This window comes from Dunckerocampus dactyliophorus, chromosome 5 (genome assembly GCF_027744805.1).
Source record: "Dunckerocampus dactyliophorus isolate RoL2022-P2 chromosome 5, RoL_Ddac_1.1, whole genome shotgun sequence".
Classification (NCBI taxonomy): domain Eukaryota; kingdom Metazoa; phylum Chordata; class Actinopteri; order Syngnathiformes; family Syngnathidae; genus Dunckerocampus; species Dunckerocampus dactyliophorus.
The window spans coordinates 19,705,638-19,718,243 of record NC_072823.1 but is presented as its reverse complement, the minus strand read 5'-3'; the positions used below and the strand labels follow the sequence as shown (position 1 = coordinate 19,718,243).

At 39.2% G+C, this 12,606-nt stretch overlaps 1 protein-coding gene across 4 annotated transcripts in view; it reads left to right on the top strand.

The window, feature by feature from the left end:
* Positions 1–12,606, top strand: part of LOC129181180 (FERM domain-containing protein 5) — a 64,119-nt gene that overhangs the window by 45,726 nt on the left and 5,787 nt on the right. For 3 of the 4 annotated variants that reach the window (XM_054775975.1, XM_054775973.1, XM_054775976.1), the window contains 10 exons: positions 1,084–1,162; positions 3,521–3,618; positions 4,028–4,151; positions 5,246–5,333; positions 5,434–5,522; positions 6,749–6,812; positions 6,929–7,020; positions 7,895–7,969; positions 8,161–8,229; positions 8,352–8,458. In XM_054775975.1, the coding sequence (XP_054631950.1) occupies positions 1,084–1,162; positions 3,521–3,618; positions 4,028–4,151; positions 5,246–5,333; positions 5,434–5,522; positions 6,749–6,812; positions 6,929–7,020; positions 7,895–7,969; positions 8,161–8,229; positions 8,352–8,458 (885 nt within the window). The remainder of the gene's footprint in view (positions 1–1,083; positions 1,163–3,520; positions 3,619–4,027; positions 4,152–5,245; positions 5,334–5,433; positions 5,523–6,748; positions 6,813–6,928; positions 7,021–7,894; positions 7,970–8,160; positions 8,230–8,351; positions 8,459–12,606) is intronic. The other variant, XM_054775974.1, reaches the window with a different exon arrangement.

The window sequence follows — 12,606 nt, the reverse complement described above, 5'->3', positions numbered from 1 at the left end:
ACAAGTCACCCTTGACCTGCGTAATTCAGGGAAAAAACAATCTCATTAAATGTGAATACAAAAAAAACATACAAAAAAGCTTTATTGTCATGTTTGACAACAGTGGCTATGTTATTAAGGGTATGACGCTATGCCATAATCATGCTTCAGTTATAAGGTCATGGTTCAGTTGATTTTCTGAACCGTAAGGGAACAAAATTCAAAACACAAAAGTGCTTAGCTTGTGTGTAAAAATTCTGTAATAAATAAAAGTCTCAACAACTGCGTAAGAGAAATATTGCAGGTTCAGGAAACAACCTGGAAGTTAGCCAGGCAAACAGGAGCAGCAGACCTGAGGGATATTCGTCTCTAAAGACAAGTTGGTGTGATGAAAAGGTGCACTGGATTGGAAAAAATTGGATGCTGTAAAATACTGTAAAATGTTACGTCTCGAAAGACAGCTGTCCCTCAGGTCTGTCAGCATACCTGTCAGCAGCACCCACTGCTTCTCAGTGAAAACAAAAACTGCAGATCAATACGTGCTTTCACTTTTAAGTCCTCAAATACCAGAAAACTCTCCAACAAAGCCAGAAAAGGTCGCTTGATTTATTGCTAGCTGCTGTTCAGACAATATGTCACCAAGGAGGTTTGGCATGTTGCCAGATTTAGCGACAAAGTCGCCAAGTTGGCAACACTGAGCCTGGCTGACTTTTATTTTGTTCCTTGAACTTGCTGCATTTCTCTCATTCAGTTGTTTTAGGGGTTTGCGTGTGTTTTTGGCATTTGCAGCATTTGTTTTTTGCATTTTTTTTTATTTTTCACTGCTTCTGTGATTGCAGCATTTTTAATTTGCATCATTTTCTTTTTGTATGTGTTTTATGGTGTTTGGACCGTTTGGACTTTTCTGTGCAAAGACTGGGCTGCACTTTATTTGTTTACAAAGTAGACCTTCCTGTTCCTCACTTTAATGTGTTCCATGTGGGAACTCAGCCTCTGCACTGTACCGAAAAATCTGATTACAAATACTTTGACAACCATGTTAGTGGCTAGGTTGGTTTATTTTAACATTTTTGAAACTGTTTACAAAAATGCTCTTTTCTCCAGCTCAGCCTCCGTTCACCATGTGTCTGCGAGTCAAGTTCTACCCTCCAGATCCCGCTGCTCTCAAAGAGGAAATCACACGGTAAAACTCTTAAAAACCTTTAACAGCAAGAAGTACACCCGCACCATAACAAGATTTATTGATTTGTTTGTTTATTATTGTGGTTGCATCATATTAATATAATATTTTAGTTACTAATTGCCAAGATGGGAGTGAGAAAACTTTGCTTTCTCTTCTCCGCACTGTGCTTGCAACTTGTTGTTCACTATGCACGCTCTCTAAAAGCTTATTTCTAAATAATTCATGTTAAATGAATATTATACTGTTTACAAAAAGGACTTGTTTAGCTGCAGTGATGTAAAAAGCTTTCTCTGGTAACTCTGAATGAAATATGGCAGTAACACTAACATTTCATTACAACTTAATAAAAAAAAAAAAAATCCCCAAAAAGTGTTCAGTTGGAGGTGCATTGACATGTAACATGTGTAGCATGTGTAAGTAGGGCGTGAAAGGGCGCTGATGGAGAGTGTAAGACGAGTGAGGAGCTGCAGAGGTGGAAGAAAGAGGAGAGAAGGTTGCAATATGGTGATAGTAGTGCTGAGGTATCGTAATTAATCACTTGCAAGGCTCATTGGCTCCCACTGGTCATGCTCTACGGGGACAGCAGGCTCATCCAAAGCCTTTTGTCTCAATGGAAATTGTTCATCAACGCTGATGTCTCGCTGTGCGGTGTCGATATTTATACAAGGCAAATATTAGCAGCCACTCTAATCTCCACACAGCAAATGTTATTAGCCCATGGGGGAATGAGTGGAGATAACGAAAAACAATCCTAAGACTGTCTTATTTTCATGATTTGTTTTTCCTGTTGTCTAATATGGGTGTCACTCCTCCCCACTGCTAAATTTCAGCCATGACAAGCAAATTGGTTGGATGCTGAGACGAGGCTGAAGGCTTTAGCCCAGCCTTCACCAAATAGCGGACCTCTGTCCGAATACGGACCCATGACCAATTGAGGGGAATGGGAACTGTACTATAGTAATATTAACATATAATCATGCTAGCGGACGGATCGCAGGGGCAGATTGCGAGCGTAATGACTTCAGTTATTACAGTTACGTGACAGCAAATGCGGTGACTTCACTCAAAATGAGCAAATGACATTGTTTGTTTAGTTCCCGAGAAGTGAATGAGAGAACCACGGCTTGCTTCAAAGTAAGAAAAGTTAATAGAGAAAATGTAAACGTGAATGGACGGCCCAGTATATGTTCATTCTTCCAGAATCCATTGCCAAACCGCTGTGTCTCATGCTCTGAAACTACAGCGCTGGTCAAAAGCAGGAATGTGACACACCGTTATGAAACAAAACAGCTCATTTGAGGGGAAGTGTCCACCGAAGTCTGATGTGAGAGCGCGGATAATAACATAGCTTATAGCCCAGTAGGAAACATCTACCGGAGTCATATCCCATTCATTTACAGCACACAAACGGGCAAATGAGTGTTGACCACGGATTGTATGGACATTGGGACAAAACAAAAAATCCTTCACTGATGGGAGAGTTGTGAAGGAAAGTGTGCTTCTGCTGCAGAGACCTTACTCAAAGGTAAACAAAAAGAGGAATCATGTGACAAAATCAAGCAAATCCCACATTAAGGAGGACGTACTGTTGCAGCTTTTACTTTCAAGCGACACTTATTGAATTACTATTTGTGATTTTATTTATTGTATTGTTTGTACAGTCAAACCTTTTATTAATGATGTAACATTTGGTCCTGTTTTCAATGTAGGTGCCACGTTAATTGTGTTGTATTGAAACAATAAGGAGATGTGCAGGGTTTCATTACATGTGATATTCATATGAGCTAGTCTGTTCTGATGCAATTTGAGGCAAAAGGTTTGGACATTTTGCATAAACGGACCTTACTCGATATTAATTGAAGACCCCTGCTTTAGTGGAAGCAGCATCTCCCTAAACACTTTTCCCGACCTGCTTTGTCACTCAATCCAGCAAAAATCAAAAGGAAATATTCAAACTATAGAGGCGGTGAACTTAATAGTTTTTAAAAATTGTTTTATTCTTGCCAGATCACAGAACATGCACATTAGGTACAGCTATGAAATTTTAATTTTAATTGTAAACAATTTTTTTTCTGGTATATTTTAATAGTTAACTAGTATCACGAAATGAAATGTATTGTAAAAGTAACCACTACAATACTACAGTATTATTAAAAATGGGGGGTTATTTGAGTTTTTTTGTTGTTTTTTTTTTTACTGACAAAGCACCTGGCGATTACTCCAGCCATGGCGTCTGTTTACAGTGGAGGTACATGGCATGTAAAAAAGCAAATGTGAAGGATGTCCTCTGAGGTACATTGTGGCTGTCTACAGCCATAATTATGATCATCAATCTTACTGTTGTCCTTTTCATTGCAGATATCTCGTATTCCTGCAAATCAAAAGGGACCTTTACCACGGCCGGCTCCTGTGTAAAACCTCGGATGCTGCCTTGCTGGCAGCCTACATCCTTCAAGGTAATGGAATGTAACACATGGAAGGTAAAAATGCAAAATTAAGATGCGTACGCCACCAGGCTTCACATCAATAGCACATATATAGTAATAATAAAGCAGCGGCAACATTGGAATATGTTTGAAGTGGTTATCTGGCCTGTTATCATCCTCTAGCAAACATGCATGGTGGAGATAACATCATAGAAAGCGCAGTGTTGGAGGCTAGGCAGGCTGGTTCCCTAGAGGGAGAGGCTCATGAATTAAAGATGGCCTGCCTGGGCAGCTCCTCCTTGCAGAAGACAATTCAGCATCATCAGGGTCATCCCAGTGTAGCGTGGCGTGAAGCAGCATTAATAGCGTTCACCACGTGTATCTGTGACGTCTATTATATGACACTGAACTTTTTTTTTTTTTGTTACTTCCTTTTTAGCTGAGATCGGCGATTATGACCCCGGGAAGCATCCTGAAGGTTACAGCTCCAAATTCCAGTTTTTCCCCAAACATTCGGAGAAACTGGAGCGCCGGATCGCAGACATACACAAGACGGAGCTCATGTAAGGAGACATGTTATGTACTTCACACTCGCTCTGACATTTATGCCATTGGCTGGCCTCATTGATGATTGCCAGTGCAATGAAACAGCACTTCATGTCCACTCACAGCACTTATTATTAATGCTTAGTCCTCAGTTGAGATGATGATGATGATGATGTAGTGTGGTTTTAACAGTAAAGAGAGAGAGACACAAACACACACACATGTACACACACCGGCCACTTTTTAAAGAAATAGTTAGATACAAACTTAAGCGGTATTAATTTGAACATTATTGAAGTTGTATTATGCAGTAGTCTAGAACTGTACTGCGTCATGCTGAGCACAGAAGTTCAACATTTAACTCGTGAATTTTGGGGAAAACCTTGGATATTTTTTAAATGATTTATATACAGTATATATAATATTAATAATGTAATAATTAAATAAAAATAATAATTAAAGGCAGTATTAACAATAATACAAAGGTATTAATATATATATTTAAAAATATATATATATATATATATATATATATATATTTATTTATTTATATACACACTATATATAAAATTCATAAAAAAAATTTGCATGTAGTATTATTATTATTACATTATTTTATTATTATTAATTTCCCTCGCAGGATTAATAAAGCATATTTATCATTTAAATGGCATTTACTGATAAAATAATGTACTTTTTATTCATTGTATTTTTTTTATTATTATTTTTATTTTACATTTTTTTCATTGACGAGCTGAGAGAAATCCTGTGGTTCTACTCCCTTATTGTATTGTATTGCGTTTGCACTCACGTTAAGGTTTAAGTTCTAAGTTATATATCTAAGGTACAACGTGCAGTGAGAGCACAATAAAGAGGAAAACATTTGAAAAGGTGCATTTATTTATGAATTGCAAAGCAACACGACAATGATGGAATCGCTATTGTACAGCTAGATGACACTCTGCTGCCCACTAGTGGCAGGTCTCTTCTCTCCCGCTTAACACAGCTGCTCTTTAATCACTAATAATGGTGATTTAAAAATCTAATAATACAATAAGTGTGTAATGTCTTTGCAACTTTCTGATGTTTGTTGTGTTATTTCCCCTCTCAGTGGACAGACACCTGAAACATCAGAGCGTAATTTCCTGCAGAAAGCCCAGATGCTGGAGACATATGGTGTTGATCCACATCCATGCAAGGTAGGCTAGTGCTCGTGGGTTGTAAACAACAACAACAACAACAACACATGCCTCCACACTGCTAGCATATTACACTGTTTTGTATGTATTTGTCTTCCAGGATGTGTCGGGGAACCCGGCTTTCCTTGCCTTCACACCGTTTGGTTTTGTGGTTCTGCAGGGAAACAAGAGAGTGCATTTCCTTAAATGGTGAATGAAATCTAGTGTAAAATTATTATAAAATATAGCATAAATATTAGAAATACCTTTCCTTACGATGTAATGCAGTTCTCACTGCATCACTCATCACAGCATCATGCACACAACACCGCTGCAAACTACAACTACGATATTAATAATATTATTAAATCAAAGTGGGGGTAAGTAGCATGCAGACCTCCGGCAAGGCTGAAAAATCACAGCATGTAGATAACCACATCCTGCATATGCTTGCTATTCACGCGTTATTCCCTGAGAAAAATACATGTGAGTTTACATTATTATTATTGCTTTTGCTATTATTAAAATATTATAGAGTAAAACAAGAATAGCTTTTTACTTTAGTAATATTTTATAGATTATTTAAATATATTGTAAAGTTAAATTGTGAATATATTTTGAATATATTTTAAGTAAATATTAAATTATTTTATAGTTATTCATTATTAATATCCTTATTTTCTTTCATAGATATTTAATAGTATAGTAATTGACTTTTTATTTTTTATATTTAATTATATATGTTTTCATTGTGAAAGTTGTTTTAATGTTGTTATTATTCTTATTATTTCTATTTATTTGTGTTTCCTCCCTTTCCTATTCACTTTATGATATTGCATTATTTTGAGGTGAGGGATGTCCATTTATAGTACACTCAAATTTAGGTTACCAAAAATAACAAAAATATTTTATAGAATACTTGGGGAAAAATGTTCTTCCGTCCAACTCTCCACAAAGTTTTTGGGAAAATGATTTGGACCGAAACAAACAAATGACAATTAAACATTCTAATCAATCCCTCAACGACTGTGTCAATCAAAGCTTAGCTTTATTAATACTACGTCCCATTGTATTGGATACTACAAGTATAAGGAGACGGCAGGGGTACCTATTGAAGTGGCCATTGAGTCACACAGCTGGTATCTATCGCTACCTGTGAAAAGAGATGAGGCTAGCGAGGGCGCATATGTCTAATTAATCGCACCATCTTGAATCACCAACTGCAAAAGTTGGATTCTCCGAGGATCTTTTTTTAGGCGACCAACTGTGTCTTGCTGTGCATGAAGGCCTCGTGTTTCCCCATTTCCCATTCCGTGTTTGCCTTCAGGGAATATTATCGCCTTTTTGTTTTGTCTGCTCTACTGCTGTTTATTTGTTCTCCAAGTGCTTTTCATCAATTCTTAATGAGCCCGTCTGCGCTCCCCCCCCCCGGCCAGGAACGAGGTGACCAAACTGAAGTTCGAGGGCAAGACGTTTCACATTTATGCAAACCAGAAGGAGGTGAGGGCACAACTTGCTGCCATGCATGTTGTCAAACACTGGCTTTTCCTTGCCCCCCCCCTGCCCCTCAGTGCCTTTTATTGTCCTGCACGTCTTTTTCTATTTCTAACGTGCAGGAAAAAAAGATCATCCTAACGTACTTTGCACCCACACCAGAGGCATGCAAGCACCTTTGGAAGTGCGGCGTGGAAAACCAAGCCTTCTATAAGTAAGTACTATACCATGTGACCTTTTGACGTTGTTGCAGCAGTCACCTCCTTATTCATTCAAGTCTACAGGGTGACTAGGTTATACTGATATTTCACACAAGCCTGGAAGGCAAAAGGCAGCATTAAAAATGAATGTCTCACTTACTATGACACTATAAACATATTGAATAGTGTATGGAGACGTCCCAAGGACTCAGCTCATTCAATGCATGAAGCTGCTAAATAATGCAATACTATTTTCTTCTTTATTCATTCAGGCAGCAAAGATTATTGATATCTAATTCGAAATGCTGGTAAAACTCTTATTTCTTCTGGTTTAGAATCACATTTTCCCCTTGGGAAATAATGGAAATATAAATAATCAGTTCCAGAGTCAAGCTGCGGCCATCATAAAACCTTTATTAACTGCACAGGCAATGTTTGAAGCAACATTCTTAACTTTCGTACAAGTCTAAAAAGAAGTTAACCCTTGTAAACAGTAAAACTCTGACCATTCCCGTATACATTCCTACTTCTGTTATTATTGTTGCTTAGTCATATTGCGCTGTGCAACCAGGACAAAGATGCGCGTGCCGTATTCCCCGGTTACAATGTTATATGCAAACCTGTCATACATACAGTACGACTTTTTGTTTTTTTGTCTTTCGATGAAAGTGAAAATACAGGAAATTTACGGGAAGCTATTTAAACGGGAGGGAGATGAGAAAGAAATATGAAAGTTTCCCGTGGAAACCGTGAGGGTTGGCAGGTATGTCTATACGACAGGAGTGCTCTGCAAATGTTTAAAGACGCACTACTACTGCAACAACGCTACTTATTTGCACATTTATGTTCATTTTGCTTCCTCTTTTTCTTCTCATTTGGAATTTGCAGGCTGGAGAAGTCAAGTCAGGTGCGCACGGTGTCCAGCAGCAACTTGTTCTTCAAGGGCAGCCGTTTCCGCTACAGGTACATGAGAGGACTTCATTAATGATTACAGGGAAAGGGAGGACACTGCAAAGGAGGATGTCGATGTGTTGCCAGCCTGTCTTCTTAGCACATAACCCATATAAATAATCACAGTCAATGGGGACAGATTACTGTGCTGCTGCCTTATTTTTCATCTTTGATGGAAATTCACCTTTTGTGTTTTACAACAGCGGTCGGGTGGCAAAAGAGGTGATGGAGCAGAGTGCCAAAATCAAACGGGAACCTCCAGAAATACACAGGTGCACGGGAAATATAGTTTTGCACCAGGCTTCTGCAGATACTTGCAATAGTGTAATGCATTGTGGATTAACACTTGACAGCATGGTGAAGTTTATGTGTGTGCTCTGTTCTGTCTGTGCAGGGCTGGCATGGTTCCCAGCAGGAGTTGTCCATCCATCACTCATGGACCTCGTCTCAGCAGTGTCCCACGCACACGCAGGAGAGCTGTGCACATATCTATCATGGAGGGTAAGCGTTCCTGACACTTGATTGCGTCCAAGCTGACTGAAAATTGCATGGAACTTTATGTGGTTTCATGCAGGAGGAAGTCAAAATGGTTATTATGTGTTTTTTAGAGATGAGATTTCAGTACTTTTTTTTTTTTTTTTTTTAAAAAGCTCCTCCCCTCCATGAGAAAACACACACACACCTGTTGTTACTCGAGCCATTTGGCCCAGTTTGCCACTTGCTGGCGGGACATGCTGCAGGTGTGTGCGTCAGTCAACCTGCCAACACAGCCGTACTGTCCCGTATATGTGGACCACCTGCAGGCTCGTAACCTGGAACAGCTGGCCTTACTGAAATAAAAATGGAGCTCAGAGAAACTCAGTTCTGTGCTGGAAGCGATTGTCACAGTCTGACAAGTATTGTACACATACCATGTACCAAAAGACAAATCTAAAAAAATCTATTGTTATATCTGTGGTGCACCAATTTTGCAGCAACATTGTGTGAAATTGGCGTATGCGAGTGGCAGCTGTCTGCCTGGACCAGTTGGGTTGCGATAGGAGACAGAGAATAGAAGGATGGTGGGAAGAGATGACAGTACAGAAGCAGTACTAATGGTATATACAGTTTCTTGACAAAGGTAAGTACACCCCTAACATCTGAGGAAGCATTTATCTACTCCAGTGACATCACTAGAGAAATGAAACAGGCTACAGTATCACTGCAGGGGGACGCAAGAGATGGCCATGGCTTTAACCATTAGCAAGCTTGGGAGGTAACTATTTAGCCTTCGATTTTTTTTTTTTTTTTTACTGCATTATAAACTTAAGAAGGGGTTTAAAATGGAGTGGGGAAGAAGGACAAGGATGCCAAAAACTTACCACCTCCACACGGAATGGGAGGAGAACTTCTTTTCACTCTATCACGTCAGACAATGCAGGATGACCATATGTAATGTGATGGTAAGCTAATGTCATGTCTCAATAATGGAACATTACTGACGCCTAGTGGCCAGAATACTACATATACCTGTACAGTACCTACAGATACAGTACCTACCTACAATATTTCAATATTGTTTGATTAATAATTGGCCATATAGTCAACCACAAAACAGCGATCATTATTAACAAATTAATCTTTTTTGAAAAACCGCAATGGAGTGAGGGAGTGACAATTGAATCGCGACATTGCGAGGGACGACTTTAGAGTCGTTTTGTGTACGGTGTCATGTCCGAGGCTGCATGAGTGCTGCTGGCACTAGGAAGCTGCAGTTCACTGAGGGAAACGCACCTCCAAGATAACGCCAAAAATTATTTTTTAGCTGTCTAGATAAGAATAATGGCAAAGTTACTTTCAGTGGGCAGTAAATGAACACTGATTTCCAAGCTGTACACCGACTACTCTAAAGTACATTCAAGATTTATGTACCTATTGTCTCTTGAGAAGATGATAAAAACTGTTGCTGAAATGTGAGTGATGTACTAACTTTTGTGAAATACTGCACATCCTCCCATATGATACAGTATACAGGTATGTACCATCAAGTTGCCTATGACGTCTACTATCACTAGTATTATTACTAATATGCCTGTGATAACTAAAACTACAGAGCAGTGGCCTGGGGTTAGGGTGAGGACTGTGGGGGTTTGTTGCTGTGGCATCAGGAGAGCTGACAGCGTGTGTTACGGTGGTATTAATACATTTACTGAAAATAGCCCGGGCCCTTTGCTCCATGTTTGTCATGAACCTGGGCGGTGCCAGGATAGCCGATCCCGTCCTGTCACTTCACACCGTACAATGTGCAAGTGAAGCCCGCTGACAACACAGCGACTCCGTGGCCTGGACTCAGGGACAGTGACCATCAGGACTGTAGGATCGTCACCCTGCACGCCGCAACCATGGTGAAGTGCCTGATCCGCATCACGACCCGGGTGAACGTCCACCTGCAAATGATCAACCACTGTTACCGCGATGTGAAGGTGCGCGTGCTGAGCCTGGGGCCTCGTATGCTCGGGAAGGCCCTGGGGGTCCTGCCCCTGTACCCTGCTTTGAACGGGCAGGAGGAGTCGGTGAGCGTGACACCGCTGCCCGGCACGCCGCTGCCCTGTGTTCAGCCCAGCAGCCATCCAGGTAAAAAGGGCCAGCAGGAAGTGTGCTTTATATGGCTTTCTTTAGCATAGTCACCGGAATGCAAGAAAAAGTGCTTTTCTGATTTCATGTTTAAATTCAAGCTGAAGAAAAGAACAATGTAGCTCATTTTGGTTGGGCCTGTTGTCATTTTTTGGAGTATGGAAGGCACAGTGATGGACAGCATTCATGCCAATGATGCCATGGCATGACCGGAAGATCACAGCACTTAACTCTGATCCTATTCCCACATTGCTCAAAGCTCTTGCGGGGAAATATTTCCATAGCTTCTAGAGCAGGGGTGCCCATTACGTCTATAGGCTATAGAAACTATACAAACTAGAAATGCGTGTTTTTCTACACTTCCATTTCTTAAACTATTATTTAATGATGAATTGGAAAAATGCCCATTGCTGAAACCTTTTTAATATGTTGCCTTGACTTCGGCTGCATTGTCTTTTGCTTAATCATTTTCATTTCTTGTATATCGGTAACGTTTGATAGCAATTGCTAACTGGACGTAACACATGAACTGTGTGTCTAATGAACGCTACGTAGCTATTGTGACAGACATGTTACCCATACTCATGTTATGTACACAACTATTGAGAAACTGCGTGCAATTATCTTTATTGTCATCTTGAATTGAATTGTGAATTATTGGGAATGATACCAGCTACTTTGGTTACCTGTGAACTCTGAAAATGTGAATGTGAAATACTAATCATTAGTATTCAGTATAGCAGTTTAAAAGTTTACCGGTTAGATTTTATATATTTTTTTTATTATTTGATATATTATTTTTATATTTAATATTTTATATATTTTGGTTTATATAAGTGTTTTATAGTAAGAGATAGATCATGTGCTGAAAAAGTGCGTGCACCCCAATATACATGTACCGTGTATACTCATATTTATCAAGACAGTAAATATACAGTATATGTATTTTATATTTATAGTAGGAGGTAGATCTTTAAAAGTAGCTCGCAGGCTGAAAAAGTGTGAGCAACCCAGGCATAGAGGAGTACTATATGTTGTAATGTAAGATGTAGTCTTTTTAGTCCTTAATTTGCAATATTTTTTTGCAAACAATCAATTTAAAATGTTGGGGAGGTCAGAGTGATGTCATTTTTTACCTCCACCAATCACACAAGTACAAGATATTGTGTTTTGCTAGTCGATTGTTGGTGGGTGTGTTACATGAAAAGTACAGTAGATAGAGTGGTTCCTCAGTTTTCATTATGAATTCATTGCAAACGGTCCGACAAAACTCAAACGTACGAAAACCGAGGCAGTGTTTCCTCATAGGAAATAATGTAAATCCAATGAATCAGTTCCACTTCCAAAAATCAGTTTTATAGAGAATAATCATTGTTGTACATGCAGTAAAAAATTCAAAATATTTATAAATGCTGACTGGATTGAACTTATTGTTGATGTGGACTTTTCGTACATCCTTCTGTCGTGTTTCTTTATCAAAGTGCTGGCACTCACAACTTTCTTTGGCCCCATGGTAGGTTATTTAGCAGTTGCACTCAATTAAAAAAATGCACAGAAAGTGTCACAGTGTGCACAGTTTGTTTGGGCACTCGATTTTGAGGAAAGAGACAGCACAGGGCAAACGGGCTATTTTGTTACACGCAATATTGTATAAAAACTGAGCCAGTGTGCGAAAACCGAAGCAAAATTTGGGCCAATGTTAAAAAATGAATCATTTGAAAATGGGGTGAACGCAAACTGAGGTTTGACTGTACGTTTTGCAAAGGGGGAGCCTATTCTAAGTTGGTGCAAATAAAAAAAAAGGCTAAAAAAAAAAAAAAAGAATGTCTTAACCCTAAGTAATATATGCCAAGTACCATTAAGTACCCTAAAGAGGCTGTTATTTCCAAATTGTGAAAACATATTATATATAACAACTTCATTTTTTAAAAAACATTTATTACAGTGTGGAGTGCATGAGAAAGGGGAGAAACATTGCTCTCTTTGACCACATGGTCAAGTATATTGCAGCAACAGAACCGATGTTGTAAAAGCGG